Below are 27,002 nucleotides of genomic sequence, written 5' to 3'. Positions count from 1 at the left end.
CATTTGTCAGTATACTTCAGGAAACAATATACAAAGCAATGATGTGGTCACCTTTACTGAATGTGTGGTGCAGTTCAGTTATAGACTCAACAGATAGTATGGTGGAAAAAAAACAGGCCTTTGCAGCTTAGGACCCTGCTCTTCAACAGTGGGGAACAAACAAACAGGGATGGTACGTGCTAGAAAAACAACCCTATGTATGACATGCTTGTTGAAGATCTTGTTGGTCAAACAGGATAAAAGAAAGTCAACAGGTGTGGGACGTGTAGGCGAATGAGGCTGTGACACTTAAGACTTTCAACAAGGCACTAGCGTATGAACCAAACCTAACACTCCAATAAAATAACCAGTGCTCACTTTAGTTTAACATGTTTATTACAATACGTACATTTCACATTTTGACCTTGTGACCTCGTTGCCCTGCTCTGACTGAGAGGTGATCAGCATACCTCTGCCCAAACCTGTCGCTTGCTTTATGGTAACACCACTGAGTGCAAATGAAACTGTGTGGATATCATTCAGAACATATTTACCGCTCATCACTACAACTCTTATAAATAAAACCTTTTTATTTGGCTTCCTCTTCTTAAAACTCCACTGTAATGGTAGCAACTGTACAAAGGAATGAACCAGTGGTACCACCTCAGCTTGAAAAGTACAGCTCATTACAAATTCAGAGGGGGGAAAAAAAAGAAGGAACAAAAAACTGTTGGATCACAAAGTAAAAGGAAAAAAAAAAAAAAAAAAAAAAACTACAAGGAGGGTGTGAGTTGTTGTTGTCTGAGGAGAAGATGTGGCAGGGCAGGGCTGAGGCCAGGGGAGGGTAGTGGGAATGGTCCAAAGCAGCACACCATCGCATCTCTAATTTTTTCTTTTTTTAAATCACTCACTCCACCACACCACCAGGCACTGTTTTTTTCAGACTGGGGAAATGCAGGGCCACCAGAAGCTGCGAACAGATCACTGAACCATTGGGAGCAGTTATGCTAGACCTGCCTGTGAGGGGATGTTTACCGTGCCTGAGAACAAACGTTACAGTTCACCCCGGAGGGCGGAGGGAAGAAGAGAATCCAGACAGTAATCATTTAACCAATATTTGAGGAAAGAAGACTACACTGACACCAGTGTTGTTCTGCTTTATGCTAGGCTTCTGTGTAAATAAATGGCTTCAAACATCCCTCTCTGTATACATGCGGGTCACGCACATACATGCTCAATGGTTCAATGATCTATGAATTGACAAAATGAAGCTTTTTAAGTCTGCAGACGAGTTAACATGAAGGAAAGGCTAGCTAATGAATGTAGCCGCCTAGGCGCTGATTAGTTTGGATGTCAAAAGCTTTGATAGGCATGGCTTTCCATGGCTTCAATCTACAAAACATATTTACAACATAGATAATAACATCTACAAGAAATCTACATTTTTTTCCCACCGTGGGTTTTTACAAAACAGAGTCTTGTAAATCACCCCCTCCTCCTCCTCCTCCTCCTCCTCCTCCTCCTCCTCCCAGCTCTTCGTTTCCTCCCTCTTGGTTCTCCCAGCCCAAACGGTCCAAAGCCAAACCGACTGCAGCTCCTGTGTGTGTTAAGACTGGGTTCAAGAGGAACTGAACAACTGCTCTCCCTCCAGCCTCCAACTATGTGCAATGGGTCTTCCCCCCCCTCTTTCCCCACCCCTCCCCAACTCCCACTTTCCAACTCGCAACCAGAAGTTCTCAGACCATGAAAGAATTCTGATTCTTCAACTTTTCAAGTTCTTTGATTTGCTGTCTCAGAAACAGTATCCTGTGGGAGAGAGAGAGAGAAGACGAATGAGTTGGGTGTGTTCTTGGATTGAGGTTTACTTTACATGTCAACTGGTGCGTGTTGTTAAACTCGCTGTATTCTTACCTCTGCTCACGCAATGTCGCTTGTATTTCACAGACTCTGACCAAAGAACGGAGGTTTTTGAGCTCGGTGCAGTTCTCAGACATGCAGATGCTCCCCATGGTGTGAGCCTCTTCACGTAGTCTTGATGCCTTTAAAATTATATGTCGCACACAAAAAAAAAAAGAGCAAAAACATACTGATGACTCTAGTTCATTAACTCACTGCACGGTTACATTCTTCCATACTTATACTGAAAGTAGAAGTGTTTTATTGCGTGTAGCTGTGAATAACCACAGTCAGCCATGAAGCTATTTGTCTTCCAATGAAGATAAATTACAGTGAAATGTAGGAGGTACGAACCTGTTTCTCTGCGTGCTCAGCAGGCCAACCCTGGACATGTTTGATAAGATTCTCGTTGAAGTGGGCGGCAAGGGTGGGGGTGAAGGTGCAGGAGGGCCGGGATGCTGAGGAGGTTGGGGGAGCGGAGGCAGAGTTGGGGGCGTTGCTGCTGCCGGAGGAGACATGGTTGGGACCCGGGGAGGGACTCCTCTGACTGCTGCAGTTAACACAATGTGAGGGAGGATGTAAGCATTAAAATGTCATGTTGATGGAGAAACTGAGCTTTCTGAACATGCTGACCTTTCACAAACAAGACCAATCAACTCATTCTCAGCGGCAGTGTGAAGAAGAGATTGGATTTGAAAACCAAAAGACACTTTGAGTAACAGTTCGGCTACATAGGTCACACATCAGATGTATCACGGCTCACAGTTTGTGCACGTAACACTGACATGGTGTTAGGCTTCATAGGTCTAGACAGCCAAATGTCTGTTGCCACAAACCCAGTGGGTTTGTGTAGGGGGGACGTTTGGTGTCAAGGAGTCAAAATGTGGCCAAGCAAGACTGACTGCATAAACTGACAGGAGTAAATCGTGCCAATGAGCGCTGATGTTGAATATTCAGTGGACACTTTTTTTGAAACTGTATCACAGACATGAATGACTTCAATGAATGAAACAACCATTCAGTGTTCCGTCAATGACCAGCAGATGGCAACGCAACACTACACAATAAAGACCGACTGCAGTCAGGAAGCAGATTCTTGTGTGGTGGTAAAAACTCATTCATGAGAAGATGGGAATGGGCTGTCCTACTGTTTGGCTGCTTTTCACTACTTCCCTGCTACTTGGCTTGGAGTATAGAGGATGATAGCGAGAAGCTTCACAAAGAATTTACAGTAGGAACCCTTTTAGTTGTTATGTACTAACAAAGAATTTAACACCGGTGAAATTTAAGGAAGATATATTTTCCACATCATTTGTTTTCATTCATTCCAAAGTGGGTGTCTATGGTTTTAACAAGTCATGTTTTTCTGCAGTTATCAAACACTGGTGGAACAAGAGCTTTTCAAAAGACGTCAGCATTAATGGAAAACAGACTAAGGGGAGTTTTTCCTTACCGCCGTCGCTAAGTGCTTGCTCATGGGGGAATTATTGGGTCTCTGTAAATTAAAGAGTACAGTCTAGACCTGCTCTATGTGAAAAGAGCCCTGAGATGACTTTTGTTGTGATTTGGCGCTATATAAATAAAAATTGATTGATTGATTGACTAAGCTTTACTGATAACTATTAAAACTAAAACATGAACTGTGTAGAGTCAGTAATATACTGCATGGCATCAGAGGTTGGATGTTTCATGACCAACAAATAATGAACACACATTCTACAAAGTGCCATCAATTAGTGTCTAAAGCTGTCTGTGAAGGTGTTGTGTGGCTGGACTCACCCTTGGCGCTGGAGCGTGCGCGGGGAGGCGGTGGTGGCATCATGACTGTGCTGCTTATCGCTGGAGAGGGGCTGCTGGGATGTTGGCTGGGGATGAGATGCCTGCTTAACTGCTGGCGTGCTCACCTGTACGCAAAATAGAAATACTACATCAGAACATCTCCTGTTCATATGATTAAGATACAAACGTACAAATGTGAACAGCATATTTTGCCCAGCCGAATATAAAGAGTCTGTTTCATTCATCCACAGCATGCTTCAGGAAGCATATAAATGAGACCAGACATGCCTCCCCGTTTGAATAAATCTCTCATTTTTCATATTTGTCTGGTTGGGATGCCATGTGACTCAGCGTGTTCCACATTACAATACTGTTTTTAATATCGGATGCATTTAACTCTATTTGCAATCAATTTGCATGAATCTATTCTCTTGCAAATGCAACATTTCATTCAACTGGGAGGACACTGAAGACCCATGCCATCAAAACAGCTTTCACATGATACTATCAGTGTGTCCCAGTGTATGACCTTTTGTCTATACTGGTCAGTGTTGTGCAATATAACTAAGTGGTCAGAATAAGTTCCAGCTAGGGCAGGGGATCTGTTTTACATGTCATACAGGCCTCTCTCTCCCCATGTTTCTTGTCTCTCTACACTGTGACAAATGCCCAAACCAACCTTGAACGTAAAGCACTTACATTTTTGCAATGTGAGTTAAAAGACTGTATGATAACGGCAACTCAGTGGTGCCCATTTAAGAAATCCAACAGATTTATCAGGCCCGAAGAAATCAAAGAAAGGCAAAGTATTTTTTTCATCCTTGGCGATGGTTATATTCCCAAGAAAAATTCACCCAACTGGATACTCTAAATGCTTATTGGACACAATGTAAATGTTTGTCTTACTTTTGGCTGTGAGATGACAGGCTGCGTGCTGAGGAGGGGTTTAAGAGGACCAGCATTGGTCTGTGGTGTGCTGATCCTCGGAGAAACGTAGGACCTGGGCGACGAGGCGTCCGATGTTAATGACATTGGTGACTGGTTTGATTGCTGAGCTGCTAGACGAACAGAAAGAAGAAGATCTAAGACATCAACACAATCTACTAAATTCAGTACCCAGCAGGAAAATGTCTGTATGAGTAAATACATAATATGTGAGATCTTAAAAGATAGCAATTGTCATAAATACAAGTCAGGAAATCAATTTTCTGTTGGCTGATGTTATCGTCTTCATTAGAACTACTTAACTGACAATTCAGTGAAAGGGGAAACACACAGAAATGCCAGGTAGTTCTTTTCATTAGCTAAAGTAGTCATTATACAACATGCTGTATGTAAGTGACTACATTTGCAACAGTACATAGTGGTGTTACAAAAAACACTTGTGCACTTACCTTGGTTGGAGAGTTGAGCAGCTTGAGAGAGGATAGTAGTGATATTGAAAGCTGATGGTCCAGCAGTAAGGATCTTATGGAGCATCGACTGTAATGAAGCTTGTGTGACGGCAGCTGTGAGAACTGTAGAGAGGCAAACACACTTTGTTACCTCCCTGCACTGAGGAATTAAGTCCTACAACTAGAAAGGTTTCTGCACTGCATCAGTCAATTTGCCAAGCAAATACTTTAATGCACCCCGTAGAAATATTTCCTCATCATCACTCATTTTGCTTGAATGAGTTATAGTGAGATCACACTTCAACTTGCCTGTTTCTGCAGGATGCAGAGCTTTGATGGTATGGCTGGCAGTTCAATGATTCTGAACCTCTTTGAGTTTTGGACTGTTAGTTTGACATAATAAAACATTTGAAGACGCCACAGTAAGCTCTACAACATTGTAATGGACACTTTTTACTGTTTTCTGCTCGTTTATAGTCCAAACAGATACCAGATCTTTACTTGAATTAAATGAAGAAAATGATTAGTTGCAGCCCAACAGTAGAGCACTGACCGTCTATATTCACCTGCTAGACAAACTGTAGCTGCATGCAGCTTGGTGAGCTGTCAATCTTAAACCTCAGCGGTGAAAGATACACCATCTTAAGTAAGACAAGACCTGCTCAGAAAAAATGTTGTCCAAAAGGAATTTGCTATATTCTAAAATAAAAAAAACAGTTAATGAAATAACACTGCCTGACAATGCAGTGACCAATATGTAATTTCAGAGCCTTTTCAAAGTCGACATCAACTATGAGACAGACTTCTCTCTCTACCACTTTTAGTTTGGATCATAAAGCAGGAGGGGTGGGAGTCTTTGGCAATCTCACAATTTGATTCCTCTCCTAAACTCACAATTGATTCTCGATTCAAAACAGATTCTTGTTACAATAAATAAAAAAGGGCGTTCTAGTTTCAGGCTATTAGTCCAGTTCAACATCCCACTCGCTGTCTCTTTTCTCACAAGCAGAGAAAAGTGTTTCAAAGTTTGCAGCTTTTTTATTAAAATAAAGTTAACTGCATTAATTTGGAAGCAGGCTGCAGTCTTTTGCCTGCAGTTTACTGACCAACGTCAAAGACTAAATATAAGGGGAAGCAAAGAGGAGAAAGAGTGAAGCGCTCTGCGGTGCTGTCACTGATGTTACAACTCCAGCAGTGGAGAACAGCCATCGTTATCCTCAACTCTGAACACACACACACACACACACACACACACACACACACACACACACACACACACACACACACACACACACACACACACACACACACACACACACACACACACACACACACGGCTTTGGAGATTAGACAGACTGTGGACAAAGTTATTTCCTTCACCCAACCAGAGTTGGCTTAAAAGTTTTGCAGTGTGTGTTGGTTGGTGTTCTCGTTTGCTAGTGCTGCAGTTCAGCACTCTGCTCTGCTCATGTCAGTCTCTGGGAGATGTATGAAGTTAAAAAATACTTCAGTTTTGTCTTGCAATACAAAATATGCCCGAGCGTTTGCCTTCTTTGAAGGTGAACTATAAAAAAAAAAAAAAAAAAAGCACTGTGAGGGTGCAGAATTGTGTTCTTGTAATTGAGTTCTGCCTTTTTCAACGTCTATCAACATAACGTTTTAACAACAAACAAAAAAATCTATTTTTGCAAAATGTGAATTGATGTTTAAGAATTATGATTCTTATGTAACTTGCTTTTTTCTCTCACCCCTATAAAAGCAAGACTCAGACAAGCCATGAGGTGCCCTCTACAATGTCAGCCAAGTTTTCCACTGTTGGCACAACACTGTCTATTGGGCAGTCATTCATATGGCTGCTGATTTCAGGGGGCTCACAGCAAGCAGTAAGGTCTAAAGCATAGGTAGTCCAAACATTCAGACTGAAATACAAACAGGCTAGGACTATAGGAATGACAAGTAAGACAGGACTCGATAATGGACTCAGACCAAGAGCAGGCATCCTCAGATGTGGGGACAGATTATCACGTAATGTCAAAACCTCTGACAGTGGGCAGTCAGACCAGCAGCTGATAGCAACACAGCATATAATAATAATGATCAGTTACTGCAGGCAGATGAATATAGTCAGTGGCTGAATGTACATAACTGCATCATGTGCATGTAAAATCAGCAATTTTTCTTACCTTCGTTGATTTTTGCCATGTCCACACTGGCATTATTGAGCTGCAGGGCAGTTTGAAGTGCTGGGAGAAGCTGGCGAAGCAGGGTGGGGTCCTGGAGTAGTGGAGGGGCGGGGGACTGAAGGACTGGGGACACAGGAACTGTGGAGGCAGACGATCCAGGGGGTCCTGATGAGGGGTTCAAGCTCCCTGAGCCTGAGGATGATGACTGGGACTGGGTAGCTGTGGGCTTCTCCACCTGGGCTGACTCTGTGAGGGCAGCAGAAAGGACGATGTCATTACATTACATCTCAGGCACGCTCAGAAATCTACCGTCTCCAACTGGTAAGATAGTTCCTTCTTGATAAGCTTGTAAATTCATTCATACTGGCCTAGGAAAGGAACGAGACGATCGGCCCTGCACAAAACAGCAGCTCTGTTCAGGATTGCAATCACAGCCTGATATCGTATATGTAATTTAAAACTGGGCATGTAGATACACGTAAAAGAAAAATGAGTTGCTTTATGTGAGCGGACCCCTGTAAACAACCACTGCGGAGCTTCACGTCAGTTTCAGTTACATTTTTAACACATCTTGACTCGAGGGCAGGAACTATCATGTCAGCCTCGTCAAATACATGTGACACACACACAGTTCCTGATGTGGGCTTGCTGGTGCAGCTACAAACAGCGCTGAGCTGCTATTAGTTCTGATCAGAGCTACATGCATGTTCCCCTTAGTCTGATCTTAAGTCTTTATTATATGCTGAAAATTTAAGGTTTGCCTAACCTAGAAAAAGCCTGTCAATGCCTTTATATCACTTACTTTAAAGCGCTTTAAAGAGAAGTGTCGTTCTAGTATCAACATTAGCTTTCCACAGCAAATGAGCACAGACTCCCACTGTGACAATATCCTGTGACTGTATTATCTAATGTTATGGACGGGACAGGGACGGGGGATTGCTGTGGTGATGGCTGGTCACCACACCTGAATTAATGCTGCAACAACACTAAACTATATAGTTGTTTTTAGTCTTTGTACGCTGTCTATGTATCAAGCTTTCAACAGCATCCATTCATGAACACAACTGAAGAGGAAGTGTTTTCAGGAGTGTTTAATAGGTATTCAGATGATCAATGACATCTATTCTATGAGAGCTCAAAAAGCATAGGATACATTTGCATCACGGACTGTGCAGGAATCGTTCTTTATAGAGGAGTGCCACAGAGTTGTAGAAATATTCTCCAACATTTTGCCTTAAACTGCTTTGTAGCAGCCTTGATGATTTCCATGTAACAATGTAAGACATCTTCACTTAAGGGAATCATTAATATTTGGTGGCTACTGTGATACAATGCTGAGTGCTTTCTGTTTAGCAAAAGAGCATACACCACTATGATATGCATCAGTACAACTAAGGATAGTGCAGACTACAACAGACTTTTGCCACAATTTGCCTGAGTCAGACACACTACTCAGATCTGAGACAAAAACCCTAAAGTCCTCTAGTTTAAGTTGTTCAGAGACACCATGTCTCGAGCTGTCCCAGAGGCTATGACAGTTTTCAAACATTCTCCTAGCTAACAAGAGAATTTGCTTGTAGTTGGGGTAGTCTGAGACAGGGTAAGAGCAGTATCCAATGAGAACGCACAGGAGGGAGGCAGTGAATACACACACAGAGCTGCCCACAGCCTAATTATATCATTAATGTAATAGGAGTCATTAATGGAGCTTCATAGGGAATGAAAAGGACATGGATAGACTGAGCAGAGAGAGACAGAGCAGGTCGTCTAGCGTGTCTGAGCAGAGGAGGTGGACATGGTGTTGATACAGCTGATGTCTTCGTAGAATACTGACGCAGGAACAAAATATCAAAGAGCCATTTCAGCCTGTTGTGATTTTACAATTATTTGAATGTCTAGTTCAAATCCTAGTTTATTACTTAACCACAACTCCCTGCCCTCTGTTTGCTTTTATAAGCTGATACAGGACATACTGTATTTTGCTGTAGATCTTTCCAAGATCTTTTATAACTTTATTCATTTTTAATTAACTATGTTCAAACATTTCTGTGGAGTGCTCACTGTATGTCGGATACCAGTGAGGTTTCTGTAGATTAAAAGGTTCATTTACATATCTTTTCCCCACCACCACCATCTTCCTCGTGACTGGTTTAAATCCCATATGTGCCGTTCTTATGCCTACTCTTTTGATTGATACATACACCACATGTATTTCGGACAAGATGTGTGTCATCTGTAGCTGAAAAACTGGCACATTCTATCCCACAATGACTACTCGCACGTTTTTGTTGAATACTACTGAAGTCTGATCCAGTCTTAATTTTCCCCAAGGGGATTAATCCTGTAATCAGTGGACCTCATCTGAGGTCTGTTGTGTAGCTTTTGCACCCTCATGTCAAGATGACAACAGTCTGCAACAAACAATGTCTTGTGGTGTGAGCAGCACAGAAACTCTGATTTCAAAAGTCTTGCAGTCTACATTTGGGTTAAAGCTGGGAACAGACTTTAAGACTGTTGAAACCTACAGAGACCATTCAACACATGACAACTACTTCCAACATAAACAGATTTCTTTGTAGTCCTTAAAAGTCAGAAAGGACATACTGAACTCAGCAAAACAGAATAACACACTGGATGACAGGCAAGGACTACAATTACATGCCAGGCTAATTTATGATGCAATTTAAATGAAAAGGGCAAAGAGAACAGAGGGAAAAACACAAAAATGTGGATAAAATAGTGCATGAAAAGCCATGGGCAACAAAGAACTCTGCAGAAGAGATCTGGAGGTGAGTGAACTCCAATAGAATAGTGAGGTTAACATCACAGAAACCTCATGAACTGGATTATATTTCAATTCTCACACATAGCACTGTTTTCAATCAGTGATAAAGCCATAAAAACATCATGTTTTAAATGATCTTAAAAAGGACAGGATCACATTTATCAAATCTTCCTTGATACAATACTCACATGCCTATATGAACATTCCAAGGGATATTGGTTGCTGTAATTGTTCCTCCTGTCTACTGGCTGTGAAGAAATCCTGATGTGATTCCAATGGAAGAGACAAGCCAGACAATTCTGTTGTTTTGCAAAAATGTATTCAAAAGTTCAGCTGAAGCTCATATGTGGCTGTTGAACTTTAGAACGAGGACTGTAGAATCTGTCCCCCCATCTCTCACATTGGAGGCATGTTAGGACGGGATCTCTTCATGGGCAGTTTGGAGAAAGGAACGATTACAACTAGAGATGTCAACGGTTACCCATTAATCGGTTACGAATGTCGGGCTAATGTACATACTAGGTACATTAGATTGATCGGTGCCAAATTTCAATACCTTGCACACTGAGAGTGAGCGCAGCCCTGAAATAAGTTTTAAAAACACACATTTACCGAGCGAAAGGTGTAGATGTGGTGTCTCTGGTTTGACAGTACCGTGATGGGAGGTGACAGGTGTGTTTACAGTGTTCAAGACTTCACAGCGCAGATATAAATTCACACAGCTGACGGACTGTTAGCCTAGCATGCTAATCCTACAGTCTATCTGCAATAACAACATAGGTGTTACTTTATCGTACCCAGTTGCTGTGCCGAAGGACTGAGACAGATATGCTGCTAATCAGTGCGGTGGAAGGCGAGGGACTGAAAGAGCTAGTTCGGTACCTCAAGCCTGAGTACGTCATGCCATCGAGAGCTACTGTGACTAAACGTACTGAAAACACTTTGAGGTGAAGAAGGATGAGCTAAAGGTCAAACTAACCAGGGCAGACAGGCTAGCTCGGACTGACTGCTGGACAGCTCTAACAAACGAAAGCTACATCACAACTTTTCTTAAAAATGAACCGGTTAGTTACCAGTTAATGGGTGTCGGTCTATCGAAAGCAAAATTAACTGAAACTGACATCCCTAATTACAGGGGATAATTCTTTGAATGTACATATGAAAATATGAGTATTGTATTACGACAGACTTGAAAAAAAATGTGAATCCATACTTTCATAAGAACAAAACAGCAGCAACTTGATCAGTGCACAATCATTTAGAATCATTCAACATCACACTTGTCAACACTAACTGGCCCAGACTGTAATGGATTCAGTCCATCATGGCCTGATCAGCTGGATCACACATTCACAGTACTCACAGCTACAGTATGCTGCTTAAAGCCACATCAGCATGCGTGGTTAAGATATTTGTAGTCTCAGTCTTTTGGTAAGCAATTCTTTAACATCCATCAGCAAAAGATCAGCTCAACAACAGTCATCATAGACTAAACAACAACAGCAATGCTTAAGCGAAAGGATTTCAGGTAGATTTGCATAAAGATGGCGACAAAGATGGGAGAACTCTCATCCTTGATATTAAGGACCAGCCAAGCCAAGAAACTAAGTATACAGATATGTAAACAAAGCGTATATGATTCATTTAAGATCAGTCACAGTGAACAGGTAAGGAGAGCATGTATTATAACAATGTATGTAGCACTTACTAGCACCAGTAAAGCCAGGAGCAGCCGATGCTTGCATAGCCTCCCTTCTGTAGTCCCTGTCTTTGGGGAAACTGTTGACGACCGTCTTTGTTGCCTCTTTTTGCCTCTGTTCTCTGTGAAACACAGATACAAGTATGTAGACACTGCGATGTATCCAACCTGTATGTGACAATTAAAATAAAGTGCGTACTATCAAGTGGTTTGGGTAAAGGGATTGTAGCTACCTCTCCAGCCATTCTTTGGGCTTCTCCCACTGGGACACCTCTGTCCTACAGTTGTAATAGTATTTCTTTCCAGACGAGCTGATGTGCTCTGACCAGTCGTCGCCAGGTTCGTAAGGCTGAGAAACGGAGAAAAATATTTAGGAACAGAAGCAGACAGAAAGCAAACTGTGTGCATGTATGTGTGTTGGGAAGGTCTGATGCAAGAGCTTGTAATGTAATCTGAAATGTACATGCGATATTTGGGTCGAAGGCAGATAGCTACAGCTGGGCGGTTTACAGAGATGCTTTTTAAGTGGGAGGGAAGGCTTATTTCAGAGACAGATAAAGACTGTTGAGGTGACCAAACTGGAACAGTTTTTGCTCTCCTCAGGACTATAGTATTAAGACTGGTGTTACACTTCTCACTACCTGCCTTCTTAACACATTCATTCACACATTTTATTTCCCCTATGGTGTTAAAAAACAAAAATAACAAGCAGGAAACTTCCATCATGCAAGAACAGTCACTTAAGTTAGCAGCAGTTTCCTTAATATGGGAGACAACTATAAGAGCACAATGCCAGGAAGCTTCTCGTATTCTTTAGCAGACACCAACTAATAGTATAACTATTGATTTTCTGTGCTAACTGCAGCCATTAAATAAAGTTTGCCTTAATATGCGTGTCCAGTTTACTGGATACTTATCACAATAACCTGATGGAAAACCCGTTATTGTTATCAAAGCTAAGTAGTATTGTGTTTAAATGATAAGAAGTCAAAGCAAAATCTAACATCAACGTTGGACGGTAAACTTACTGGAAAGCAGCTACAGCAAAGAAACAATAAGCCCATTGTACTTGATAAACAATGTTTAGCCCTCCATGCTATGGCAGAGGCATCACTTACTGTGTCTGAGGTCTTGCTGGGGTTAGAATGTGAGTTGGAGCTATGAAGGGAACTGTGGTTGTGAGAATTTTCTTGTGGAGAATAACTGGTCCCTGCAACAAAACACAAAAGAGGAAAATGCATCAGTAACAGCTATTAACATTAACATGCCATGTTCATAGACGGAACTGTGAAAAGCCTGGTTGAGAACTACATCTTCACTGTTGCCTCAGAAAAATTAAAGAAAAAAGGTGCTCAAATATTTGATGCCATGTTTGAATTAGAGGTTGACCGATTAATCAGCAGCAATAGGACATTTTACAACCTATTGGAATCAGCGGAACTTGGCTCCAATAGTGGCCGATGGTTGTGTAGCATCTACCGGTCATGCAGGGACGTACATAATCACATAAACATTTTGCATTGAGGCTCCATACATAAAGTCAAGGTAATCAGTGTTTTCCCACCATTATAAGACTGAGACGCCTAAGTGTTTTTTCACAGCGCCTAAGCAGGACGAACAGAAAAAACTATGCTGAGTCTCTATCACGTTTTGCTATCATTCATGGTCGTGCTGCTTCTCTGTCCTCTCCTCTGTCCTCAGTGTTTCACACACACACACACACACACACACACACACACACACACACACACACACACACACACACACACACACACACACACACACACACACACACACACACACACACACACACACACACACACACACAGCAAACAGCAGGGCCGAGAGGCTGCAGTGCGGTGGACACAGTGAAGTGAAGATAACTTGAAGATTACTCGAGTTGACGACAACTACACCCGTTACTCTAAGCGCAATAAAACCTCCTTGAATGAAAAGCCAGTAAGTACTTATCAAACCACTTGTTCAACAAGCATAAACATGCAGGAAAGCCATATTTCCACCTGCTCCCGGTATGTTTTACACAACCACTGTACGCTTGTTAAGCTAAAGGTGAATTGTTATAAACAAGCTAAAATGAAAGCAGTCTCTATGGAGTCTAACTGTTTATCTTTGCTACAAATCTTAAAATGTGACAAACTCTTGTAAACTTAGCTGCTGGCTGAGACGGCGGCCCCCCCTCTTCAAACCAGCCCCTCCTCCCTCTACCAGCATCAGAGGACAGGATGAATGACTGATACTGACTGATGTCTGTGTTCTTCATTCTTTCAAAACTTTACTCGGTATTTTGATGTCAGGAATATTATTTATTTTATTGAAATGTTATTTTTGTTTCCAGTGAGATGTTGAGTTTATATAGTGACTTTGCTGTTGTAAACATTACTGTTGCTGCTCTAGAAACAATATTTAGTTGTCTTTAAAATATAAATCAATTCTAATCCTGCTCTAAATTTATTCTCTTTTAAAAATCTCAGTTCTTTAGTAATGGAAATGAACCAGTAAGAGTACTGATAAAGAACCGGGCCGACGAGTATGGATAAGAAAGATAAAATCCTAACATCCCTGGTTATTGGCTTTGCCTGGAGTTTGGGAGGAAGAGCAGGTTTAAGGTATTTATTACTTTGACTTAGATGTTCAGTTCAACAGTTATCCAGTTTCTCATAAAGTCTAAGACTGTTCATTTCCAACAGTGTCAAATTTTTTTCACAGGGGCAGGAGTGTGAGATATCAGACAATTAATCGGCTATCGGCTTTATCCTGCTCCAAACGATCATTATTATATCGGCCTATCAGTTGACCTCTACTCTGAATAAATATTCCTGTTGGTAAAAGCTACCAAAGCAACACTGTAAACCCAAATGCAGAATCGCAAAACCATATAATGGTGCTTAAAAGCTGTGGAATAACACCTATCTTGAAGATCTATATACTGACAGTATTTGGACAGTCATACTTTTTGTTCTTCAGGCTCTGTGCTTCAGCATATTCAATTTGATATAAAGTAACAGATACTACATGAAAGTAATCTCAGTAGTTTGACGTCAACACAGACAGAACTCCGTGGGAGATACAGCCCTTTTAACACAGGTACATGAAGGAAAACTAGAAAATGGCAAACAACCTGGTAAACCGAGGACCACAAGCCCTGTCGATGAGCGGAAAATCATTTGCATGGTGAAGAAAAAGCCCCTTATGACTGCAGAGCAAGTCAAGAATACTCTCCAGGATGTAGGTGGAGATTGTTGACATGTTTGCTTGTCAACAATCGAGAGAAGACTTCATGACCATAGGCTCAGAAGATTCACCACAAAGATGCAAACCTGTGGTAAGCCTCAAAAACAGAAAGGCAGGTTGCACTTCACAGAAACATACACAAAGAAAGTGGTAGAGTCTGATGAAACAAAAATCAACCTCCTATCAAAATGACAGAAAGAGGAAAGTGTGGAGCGAAAAAAGGAACAGCTCATGACCCAAAGCATAGCAGCTTATCTGCCAGACTTGGTAGTTATATTATGGCTTGGGCATGTATGGCTGCCAATGGAACTGCAGACTGGTGCTTACTTATGATTTTCACTGCTGACTGAAGCAACAGGATGAATTCAGAGATATACAGGAGCAATCTGTGTGCTCACATTCAGACAAATGCATAAAGACACATTGGATGACATGTCATCATTCAGCAGGACAACCATCCTAAACATACAACCAAACCGACCAAAGACATTTTTTCAGGGTGAAGAGGCGGTATATCCTCGACTGGCCGAGTCAGTCACCTGATCTCAACCAGACTGAGCTGCGTTCCACCTGCTGAAGACCAGATTAAAGGCAGAGCGAGCCCACAAGCAAGAGCTGAAGGTGTCAGCAGTGAAGGCCTGGGAGAGCATCACTAGGGAAGATACAAAGTGTCCAAGACTTCAGGCAATCATTGACTGCACACCATCCAATAAATATTAAACCATGATGATTTTGTTTGACTTATCTGTCCAATTACTTTGGGCACTTTGTGTTAAAATTAGCTATATCTCCCACATAGTTCTTTCAATATTGATGTAAACCTACTCAAAGCTGAGACATGGCACTTTAATCCAGTATCCATGACTTTGTTTCAAATTGAAGCACAGAGCCTGAGAAACAAAAGATGTGTAACTGTCCAACTATGTCACACTGTGCAAGATTGGTCTATTAAAGTCATAGTTGCAATCTGTGTCAGACTGTAAAATACACATTTTGAGGCATGTCAGCTGGTGCCATGAAAGCCTGGTGAATCACAGCACAAAGATGTAAGTAGAGGAAAAAGTCAGGACCACCTAAGTGATTACAATTAACACTTTTAATCAAAACCACATGCCAACCACCTGATGGGGTGAGAGAAAAAGGGAGGCGATCACCAAAGTCATTAGGATACATCATCTGGTTGCCATGAATGTCTGTACGAAATTTTGTGCCGATCCACTCTTTGAGATATTTCAGTCTGGACCAAAGTGGTGAATGGACAAACTGACCAACCGGTCGCCATTCCCACGAGCCCTGCTGCTAGCATGGCTATAAGGATGCAGGCAGAAACATGTCATCAACTTGCATCATCCGTCTTCACCGCCCTCATGTTTTGTAAATGTAAAACAATAAACAAGTTTTGGCCACAACGCTGGCACTTTTATGCTTTGAAAAACCACAAGTAGGAGGAGGAGATTGTAAAGCTGGCTGCGGCCGGGTAAAAGAGGGCAACGTGCAATGCTGTTTCTGAAAAGTGAGTTTGAGGTAAGTATGTTTTTAGCACAAAACGTTCACTGGCTTGCCTGTGTATTCCGGGAAATTTTATGCCCTATTCTGGATTTGCTAGGTTGTAAACGTGGGTTGTAGCAGCAGTCACATTGTAGGATTTCGGATTCTGATGCAGACCTTCTTTAGTCTCCAAAGCTCTAAATCGGCAGTCTGTGGAGTCTCACAGTGAGATCCAGGACCACCGTAGTAAAACGATTACCAAATATTTCATCATGTTTCTCGCATAATCGTCAACCTTCGCCTGGGACAGCCCAGTACCACACAGTGTCAAGGGGCCTTCGCACAACAGTATGTTTTATAGGATTCTCACAGAAATTTACAGTGCGGTCAATTTCAAAAAAAGTGTGCTGCCAACATGTTTCCCATATGTGTGTGTGTGTTTTTTTTTTGTTTTTTTGTTGTTGTTTTTTACAGAAAACTGCAGTGTAATATCAAGATCAAGATAGATTTTTAACAAATCCATTAATGTAACAGCATTAGTTGAAATTGCTGCTAAACCCGTTTGGTTAACAAAGCATCCTGTCTAACCTCTGTCCCAGTCCTCAGCTGCCCTCTTCTTACACTGAGAACAAAACAAACACCATCACAAGTCAAAGAATAAGTGCAGCAATCAGAAGGCAAGACTAAACCCGTTTTGCACATTTAATAACCTCAGCTCTATCGAGCTATTATTAGATGCTACAAGTGTCGACGACGTCAGAATATTTTGACATTTATAACATTTTAAAATTGCTACGGGGATATAATTATATGTCAGTAAGGCAGACCAAGGTAGGGGAGGCGTGCTTGAATGAAAGGCCTCTGGTGATAAGGTTTTCTCACATACAGCAGGGAGAGAAGAAGGATGCACTGTGGCATCTGTGGCCATAGGAAGAAGTGTATAGCAATCTGTGGACATACAGGTTTGTCAACAATCTGTAGCAAGTCAGGAGGCGCAAAATAAAACCTTCAGCTTGTAAACTATGGCATTCAATAAGAGTGTTTTACTGTAATCTACCAGCAGCTGGGCAATGAAAAACAACATACGACAGACAAAAGCTGATTGGTATCACTGTTAGAGAAGAAAAAAGACAATTTTGTGGCAACACTAAAAGCAGAAAACAGGAGCTGATGAAAAAGAAACTGATTGTGATCGTAACTGTTTAAGGCTGTATTCAGACCAAATCAGGTGGTGCAGCATACAGCTGCAGGGTTGAGCGGAGGTGTGCGGTGGTGTGGGTGTGTTTATTTGTGCTCTAGAATGTAACCGGTGTAAAACAATAAAAAAATAATGTTTTATTGATCTGATTCACCAGCTTTCTCACTACCAGTGCTCCCTCTCTTCATTCACTCTTTAGCTTCCATGACCACAGCTGCTCTCTCTCTCTCTTTTCCTCTCGTCTTTTTAAAAATGAGTCGGGGAAGCATTCAGCTAAGCCTAACATTACTTTTGACGTCATCAAACAAAGAGAAATGTCCTCCCTTCCTCCTAGTAACGTCTTTGTCCTCCCTCATGGCAGAGTTTACGGCTCTGATCAGTCTGATCTCCAGCTGTGATTGGCCACCGCAGCCTTCAGCCGCAGTGACGTCGGGTTGCGTTTCTCCAAAAGTTGACTCTGGCTCAACTTTCCAGCCATAGGCCGGTGTGGTGCTGCTGCAGCAAAAATGTCTGCAGCCGAAATGCACTACCCCCATTCAAGTGAATGGAAGACTGGCGTTTTCACCACACCGCCTAGTTTGGTCTGAATACGGCCTTAGCCAGACTGCTGCTAAAAAAAAACACCAGCTAACAGACAAATCCATTTAACATCACATTAAAAAACATTACCTAATGATAACACCTAATGATTCTCACCGCTGTGTATTGATAAGTAATCACTGATGACTTCATTTATAGCAAGGCAATACCACCTGAAATCAATATCAAAATAAACTCATTTTGTCTACACTGGACACGTATGATTAATAACATCGCTTTAAACTACAGGTGAAACAATGCTAATCTGACTTGTGAAATAAATCCACACAGCAAACTGGCTGATTGTGTAGCTACAGAGTTAGATATGTTATCCCCTCAAGTGGTACATGAATGAAGGCAGCCTGTATGAAGGCATTAATTTATCTAACATGTCAATATGACTAAAATTAGGTTGGTTAGAGAGACATAATGTCGGTTTCCTGTCCATTTAATTAATTGATCAGCCCTAACCTAACTAACATTCCCAAAAGGCACCTAAAGAAATCAAACATGCAGCAAAACATGTTTCTTAACTCTGGAAGTCATTGCTGAGATGGTGCTGTTGTGCTCTGGAGATTTTTTCCTTTCTTTACTGATTCATGCTGTCATCTCTTTGTTACATTTGATCCTATTTATAATTGTTATTTTTAACTGCAGGTTCAACAGGTCATATAGGTACATAGTGTTATATGAAATATCTATTTTAAACCCAAGGCTTGTTCACCGTTTCCTGTAAACTGCTGTCCTAACACAGAGTAAGAAAAGTGCTACACATAACTACCTACATGACACCAACGGGCTGCAACACCTGTATGTTTAAAATAAAAACATCACCAAAAAGTTCGTATGCTTAGCAGAGATGGAAAAGTTGGTGTGTATGCATAAAACGCAAAATCAAGGTCGACTTAACTCCTGATACTCGTGTAATGACAGAGGATGAAAATGTGCATTAATTCAGATTTTCTTTTTGATTTTCTGAAAATTCTGTTAAAAGTTGTACTACATTTGGAAGGAAACTTTCCTATTATTAATAATGTGTGTGTCAACAAGTGATACAGGCAGAGCATCATCAGGTGGAGGAAATACCTGTTTATCAGCATTATTCAACTTTAAAAAATTGTTCACAAAGAGGCACAAACCTTCCAGCCACAACAGATCCATACTGACACAGCTCTCTCCGTATTACATACAAAACATGACATTTAGAAGAAAATCTAAAGGATTTCCTTAAGTTGTATCATAAAATACTTGAAATCCCCTTCAGACATAAATAAGTTTTCATGGGGTTGTGAGTGACTGAACAGTACTCATTCTAATCAACAACCACACACACGATATCTTTGCCAGTGCAGAATTACAAAAGATGGTTTCTAACAGACCACAAATTCCCAACCCACATTTACAATCATTTGTATTAAGAAAGCCTGAAGTCTATGTAATATGCTGACCTGTAGCTGAAATTACAACAGGCCATTTAATGAGTGCATGGTCTGGCTTTCTTAGCAGCTGTGCAATATTTTTTCTAAACCTCACAGTATTCAGCATGCGCAAAGTCAATAACATGAAGCGGAGCTCTGAAGGGCAACACGCACCAGCAGCGTATGAGATGCGTCAGAGCACCCACCGAACCCATTGTTGTCTATGTGAGCCCACACAAAGGCAGAGTCTTGACACATGTCATCATGTCAGGATCTGCCGCTGTCCTCTTTCCCCGCCTCGACATGCGTCAACCCTCCCTGATAAGCAGCCAGTTTTTCATATTTGTGTTCCACAGATCGGCACATCCTGGCTAAACACTCTGATTACCTTTTCTGTCTGTATGGCACGTCTGGGGTGCGCGATGGGTGTCAACTGATTCACATCAAATAATGTCATGCTACATGATGCTGCTAATGTGTTTTGCACGTTAGAGTGGAGTTAATCAGCGACCCTTAAAAGACAGATTCACCTTAAAACAAAGTGCTCTCAGATTTCTAACAAGACTTCAGGATCAGAGCAACAACAAGCGCTGTCAAAACCCTGAAGTAACTGTAATTACTACTGGTGTAGGGGAGGGAAAATGAACACTAACGACCCAGCGTGATTGTTAGCCCTGCTGACCATCGTGCCAAGTTGTGCAGTTCCCCTGCTGAGCCTGCTAGTGTGCAGACCTCCTCTTTAGCCTCTCCCTAGTCTAAGGTCGCACTCACCCCTGCATCTGGTTCATTTGGTCCAGATCAAGGGGGGTGGGGGATTATATATAGTTGCTGTTAAGTTCTAGTCTTTTTTGGATTCATATAGTATAGAATTTTTATCCAAAACCAATGGGTGTAAACAGAGTTGTATGGACTGACAGATAACTCATTAATTTGACAGTTTAGGTAATGATCAGCCTGCATCATCAGCATAATGAACATGAACTCACATGGGGTAGTCACTGTGGGAAAACATATTAATGATGGAAATGTACAAATACATACATACATCTGTTTGAACTATTTTTCACTCTGATTACTGATGACAACTTTCTGCACTCCCGTGGTGACACGCATTAGTGTACAGCTTCCTTAATAGTTCACAATCAGTGGATGGATGTAACAGTGGTTTAGTTTTTGAATTCATGCTAAAATTATACATCTAGAATCACAAATGACTGTGGCTGGTCCACATTGCTTCTGCCAGAAACAAACCACACCAGAGTCCACTTGGAAGCAGACTGAGAGCCCCCCCTTCCAGAGCACAGTGTGATTGACAGTTTTCACACCAGCCTAAACGAACCAAATCACACAAACAAACACATCAAAACCAAACCAAACAAGTTGGGTGTGGAAGCACCCTAAGGCCACTGGCTTGGTCAGGACTATCTCACTATTGGATCCACACCCTTTAAAACCACTTACTGAATCTAATTTAGTTTAGCTCTCAATATTTCAAAGTAAATAAAGTTATAAATAACTAAATATAAAAAGATTCAGTTGAGATCCATGTTCACCTTTTGTTAGCTGAGGCCAAAGACATATTATTTTAGAGTGGCAGCCTAATATTATATATAAAATGAAATGCTGATTAAATGTATTTGACTCCTTGAAATAACAGGTGTAGCCTACTTACTTTGCACACCTCATTTTCCATGAGTCACTTGCTCTTCATACAGAAGGTCCCGATGGAAAACCATTAAGTTGATAATTATTGATATGATATGCATAAAAGCTGTACAGAATCCGACTACTGAAACTGATATGACGTGATCAGCTACATTGGTTTAAGATGCATTAGAGCTGAACACCTCAGCAAGCTGAATATCTCACAATTTTTACATATTCTGGCCTTGTGAGTTGTTATGAATAACATAAACAATTGCCCATTTACACATCCTGCAGGCTCAGAGCAACCTTGGGATTCATTTGGAGTTTTATTTCTGTCCACCTGAGTCAACATTCACTCTCCTTTCAGCTCTGTTTTGGCCTCCGCCAGTTCCTGAGAAATATTCACTGGATCTTTAGCTGCTAGATGCTCCAATACGTTCATATGTATGTATGTATGTATGTATGTATGTTGCTAACCTTTCCTGTGTGCCGTTCTGTACTGGGCAGGTAGTGTACTGTAGGTTAATCAGAGCTTTTCGCTGAGAACAGCTGCCTGCTGCATTTGGAAACAGGGCTGATTAAAGTGGGCAAAGAAAACCAAAACAATTAGCTAAAAGATGCTAAAACATTCTGAAGAGCTAAGAGAGAACCACAGTTGGAATTAATTCCTTGTTGTTCGTCACTACAAGCAACATCTATCACAGTGCGCAAAGTCATTCAACCCATTGTTCAGATAACGTATAATTAGTGCAGCTACAAGTTACAAACCAGCCAGTTCTTCACACCTTAAATCTGATTCCCATTTAACATTTAAGGTTTGGAAACTATAAGATTGAGTCATAAATATGGATGCAAATACTGATATAAAGTCAGGGAGTCAGTTGTATTAAAATTTGGGACTCAGCTCAAATTGGACTTTGGGTTGTCTTGAATTTAGTCAGAAAACGAAAATACAGACTGTTCAAAAACACCAGGATCATCCAGTACACTACACTACATACAATTATTATCATATTAACATTGTTTACACTTACGTTATTCTTTTTCCCCCAACACAGTCAATGATTGTTGGTTGTCATGAGTTAACTTTCAGTTTAAGAACAGCACTTTGCAACTGATAGCTGATATTGTGTATCAGCTAGGTAAAGGTAAGGCTGGGCAATTTTGGCCAAAAAGTGAAATCTCTTTTTTGTTTTTCCCCCAAGCCTGCAGACAATTCAAATGGCAGGAAGACTAATTTACGATTGAAACATCATTTTTTAGGTTTTGATTTGCAAGATAGTTGAAGATAGTTGCAAGAATAATAAAAGTTGTCATCGTTATGATGCATATTCAAAAAATACATTACCATATACAGCTTTAGACTATCAGTACCACAAGCTTCAATTAAGAACAGCACAGCCATCCAGTGTCTTTTAAAATCTGTTAACAAAGTCCTATAATGTTATGCGTGTTCCTCAGGGTTTGATTTACAAAGTAACCCACCCACCAGCAACATCCCCACCAGGCTTAGCGAGGGAAATCCTCTACTACTGTATACCCTCAGCCATTTGATACTTTCAGTAGTATTTTATATTGTTATCTGTAAACACGAGGTGTTGCACACAGAGCAGTGACTGCTGCAGTCCAAGATTAGTCCTATAAAATATTTCATGAATGCAACACAAAAACGCTGTGCCTGCAAACTCAACTTTAGCAACCCAACGCAGCAGTCATGTAAAACTAAGATTAAACCCCACACCACATTAATACTACCTCATTCACCACATTTATGCCGCATGCATGAATGAAACCGCTTGATTCCATGAATCACATTTTCAGAAGTGGAAGACATTTTGTTTTCTTATGCTTATGTTATCTTGGAGAGAAAAAAAGCTAGGAACTTTCTGCACATCAAGATCTAAAGCACAAATATGAAATTCCACTTTCTATCACTGAAAATCCACTTTTTCCAAACAAACAAACAAAAAAAACCCCAGTGTCATATAAAATTAGCAGGCTACTCAACACATTCTGATATAAACTTTAACATTAAAGACATTTATTCCACCCTGCAACACTCGAACGCTTGGACGACGTGTCTGGTCCTTACTTTTCACTCCACGGCAGTAGCAGAATTTAAATGCTCATTGTGGTTGTTTCTGAAACCACAATGATTATCAAATCAGCAGCTAACAGCTGAGGTTTACTCAACTTGTTAAAATAAAATGAAAATATAGTTGCTTGCTACTTAAGTAGCAGTGCCGGTATTTTATGCTCCAAAACGATAACAGCTGGAATACCTACTACTTCATTCTACAACATAAATAAGCACGAGGCAGGCTGTACTTATGCCTGAGAATAAAAAAATAAATTATACAGCTGCAGAGTTTCAGTGTTAAAGTTCTGGGTTATAAAAAACAGCACACTAGTAGAAAACATCCCCTCTGTTTCTTGCTTATGTGACAGCATTATCTGTACCTATGAAACTAACCTATTTGTTTTGAATCTAAACCCATTTTATTCTCGTTTATCATAGTGTCTCACCTCCATCCCTGTCTCTGGCCCGGTGTGTGTGGACAGCCTTTGCTCTGCTGTGTCCCGTGCTGTCCATGTGTTTGTTTTCAGGGCTGTCAGACCTCCTGAGCATTTTGCAGGGAGGAGTGACATCTGAGGAGTCTCGCATCTTTTCATGTCGGTGGTCCCCTCCAGGATGGCTCTTGGATGAGTATTTGAGAGTCTGTGGACACAAATCAAACACCTCACTACTCTCTTGCATGTACCAATTATACACAATGATTTCATTCTTTTATCATCACCATTGAAAGGCTTCTCAAAACAGTGTCAGCCTCATGTTTAACACAATGTTCAAAACAATGCAACTATGCATCAAACTTATTTCAGGAATTAATCTGCAGAGCTAGTCTCTATGCATGTAGTTTGTGATTTATGATTTGAGAGCAGCAGATGTATCTCTGTCGAGTCTTTCCAGTACAACATGACTAAATAAACATAGTTTCTCACTTGGTAATATATTAATGTATACTAACACATCTATAATTTCTGATATTAGCGAAGAAAACAAAACATTTATTAGACAAGCAAGTATTAGCCTTTATTATTACCTTTTCACTACACTTTGAATTTAACTTCTCGTTAATACATTGGTTTGTAATGTATGTTTGGAGCAATTTAATGTAAATAGAGCTCAGCTAGCTATATACTTAAAATGACAGACTGCGGTCAGGCCCTAATCGGGACTGGCTAGCAAGCAAGCTAACAGTAACAGGCTATCATTAGCTTTGAGCTGCATTTAAACTCGCCTCTATCTTCCCCAAAACCACCGACTTCGACGAATGCATTCAATCTACTTTGTGTTTACTTGACAATATTTACGTTAGGAAACATTTGTAAAGCTCAGACTACAATTTCAAACAAAATCGTGTACTTTTCCCTGTATTTTCCGCACTGACTGAGGCCTGTTGTGTCTCCAGAAGCCTGAACTAGAGTGTCCATTTTAATCTTATTAGCAGGCTACGTTTAGCTAACAAGTACCTGATAGGGCTGAGATTCTCTTCGGTCGCACCTGCAAATAAAAAAGAAAACAGTTGTGAACACGAAGCATCAAAATGACAAAGCTGACTTGAAAGTGCTGCAACAGCTGAAGTTTCCAGACACTTATTTTGGTTTCAGTAAAAAAAATGGCGGATTGTCAAAGCGTAGCTACGAGGAAAAGGAAAATCTGAGTATAAGTAACGTTAAAAAAAGATGTTTACCCATCGCCGAGTCTCGGTTGTTTCCTTGCATACATTACCATCAATGCCGTGTTAGTGTGTTTGGAGTGGGATGTGAAAGATTGATTACGGTGCTATGTTTTTTTCTTGTTGATTCAGCGACCTGAAATCGTCAATTTATTTCAGCCTAGCTTGTTGGTGTTTGAAAAGCTGTCGGCAGCAGTGGTCGAAAGAGCGCCCTCACTCAGTCCTCAGTCCATCTCCCACTCAGACGCACCGCCGCGGCTCCGTCTGCACACAACACCCAGCTGAAGTCAGCTTCACAGTCGTTGGTAAGGGAAAAGTTAAGGGAAACATAAATAGTGATATTTAGCAGCGGATTCTCCTTTTTTCACCACTTACACTTACACTATGTCTAACACAAAAAGTGTTAACACGGTTTAAACCCACTTTCAGGTTAGTGAAATCTTTATTTTGTTCACGAAAACACAAAAAGTCACTATGTAATCACTATATTTAGACCTGTCAAATTTAGTCTAGATTAACAAGGAGACTCCAGAGACTCATTAAAACACAGTTTCATATTTGTGCAACCTTTATTATATATGTGGAAAATGAAAAAAGGGGCAATTTCATTGGTTTTCCCATCTAGATCCCATTAAACAGATTGGAAATTTTACTCTATAAAGATATTTTGTGATAATATTTCAAAAGGTAAAAATAACTTTTATATATTTGTTGTTAAGTGAGAGAGAGGACCTCTACATGTCATGTGGAATCGTGCTGTGAATTTCAAGATCAGTGAAATCGCCCTTTTTGTGTTTTCACAAATGGAATAAATGTTTCACAAATCTGAGACTTTGTTTTATTGACTCTAATCTAGTCCATATTTGACAGGTCTAAGTATAGTGATTTTTGATCTGGACCTGGTCCAATGTGGTCTGGATGGGGGAAAAAAACAGTGAAATCGCCCTTTTTCTGTTTTCATAAGCAAAATAAAGGTTTTGCAAACCTGAAAGTGGGTGTAAACAGCGTTAAAGCTTTTTGCTACGACGTGTAACACTTTTTTATACGTATAAGTGGTGAAAAAAACGGAGAATCAGCCGCTAAATATCATTATTTATGTTTTACTTAACGCTCCCTTAACTACGAATCAGAAGCTGACTTCAGCGTCGTGCAGTAGAGCTGATCGCAGGGTTGCCAGATATCAAACCTTCGCCAGTGTGGGGAAAAGCCTCTATAAAATCACGACACCCAATAAAAGTATCAATATCTGTGTTATTGACAATATCAACTTGAGGTGCTGTTACTTGCTGGTTTATATGTAAATATAGTTTAGCATGTATGTATAGGATATGTGAGTCGTGAATATCGATGCAAATACTGATATAAAGTCATGGAGTCCGCTGTATTAAAATGTGAGACTCAGCTCAAATTGGACTTTGGGTTGTCTTGAATTTAGTCAGAAAACAAAAAAACAGACTGTTCAAAAATGCCAGGATCATCCAATATGGCCTGTGTTTTACCGATTATTATCATATTAACATTGTTTACACTTGCATTTTTCTTTTCTTCCCCTGACACTGTCAATGATTTATGGTTGTCATGAGTTAGATTTCAGTTTGAGAGCAACACTTTGTAATTGATAGCTGATATTATGCATCAGATAGGTAAAGGTAAGGCTGGGCGATATTGACCAAAAAATGAAATCTCAATTTTCTTTCAAGCTTGGAGGGAATTCACATCGACATCAAACAACTGTTCTACTCAACTCAAAGCAAATGTGCTAAAGGAAGAATCTGCTCATGTGTCAGGGTTGTGATTTAGCTGACAACGATTCCACAACATATAGTGTTTCCATAACACCTATCAAATATAATCGACAAAGGTGGGTATAACTGTGCAGACCTGGCAACCTTGCCTGCAAACCCGTTTCCACCTCCCCCCTCCGATGGCAACATACGGGACACACAGTCTCAGAGACTTGAAAAC

The 27,002-nt window shown here is 40.7% G+C and overlaps 1 protein-coding gene across 2 annotated transcripts; it reads right to left on the bottom strand.

Moving 5' to 3' along the window:
• Positions 1 to 1,662: 1,662 nt before the first annotated feature.
• Positions 1,663 to 25,321, bottom strand: waca (WW domain containing adaptor with coiled-coil a). Of its 2 annotated transcripts, none has more exons than XM_044339850.1 (13): positions 25,053 to 25,321; positions 24,832 to 24,862; positions 23,824 to 24,016; positions 12,834 to 12,925; positions 11,949 to 12,064; positions 11,725 to 11,837; positions 7,232 to 7,477; positions 5,049 to 5,171; positions 4,561 to 4,712; positions 3,655 to 3,779; positions 2,230 to 2,425; positions 1,891 to 2,018; positions 1,663 to 1,785 (listed from the first exon to the last, which is right to left on the bottom strand). In XM_044339850.1, the coding sequence occupies exons 1-13, from the start codon at positions 25,091 to 25,093 to the stop codon at positions 1,716 to 1,718; spliced, it is 1,626 nt and encodes a 541-aa protein (XP_044195785.1). In that variant the 5' UTR covers positions 25,094 to 25,321; the 3' UTR covers positions 1,663 to 1,715. The 2 variants fall into 2 exon arrangements, with proteins under 2 accessions (XP_044195785.1, XP_044195786.1); XM_044339851.1 differs by having other exon boundaries at positions 1,664 to 1,785; positions 4,561 to 4,709.
• Between the last annotated feature and the right edge of the window lie 1,681 nt (positions 25,322 to 27,002).

Source organism: Thunnus albacares, chromosome 21 (genome assembly GCF_914725855.1).
Source record: "Thunnus albacares chromosome 21, fThuAlb1.1, whole genome shotgun sequence".
In the NCBI taxonomy this organism is placed as follows: domain Eukaryota; kingdom Metazoa; phylum Chordata; class Actinopteri; order Scombriformes; family Scombridae; genus Thunnus; species Thunnus albacares.
Note: the sequence above shows the minus strand (reverse complement) of the source record. Positions and strands in the feature narration are given on the sequence as shown.

Coding starts and splice junctions, on each gene's coding strand:
- waca (XM_044339850.1), bottom strand. CDS start 25,093: ATGGTAATGTATGCAAGGAAACAACCGAGACTCGGCGATGG. Junction 24,017..24,831: donor GAGAATCTCAGCCCTATCAG/GTACTTGTTAGC, acceptor TTGTGTCCACAG/ACTCTCAAATACTCATCCAA. Junction 12,926..23,823: donor GGCCAGAGACAGGGATGGAG/GTGAGACACTAT, acceptor GTTTTGTTGCAG/GGACCAGTTATTCTCCACAA.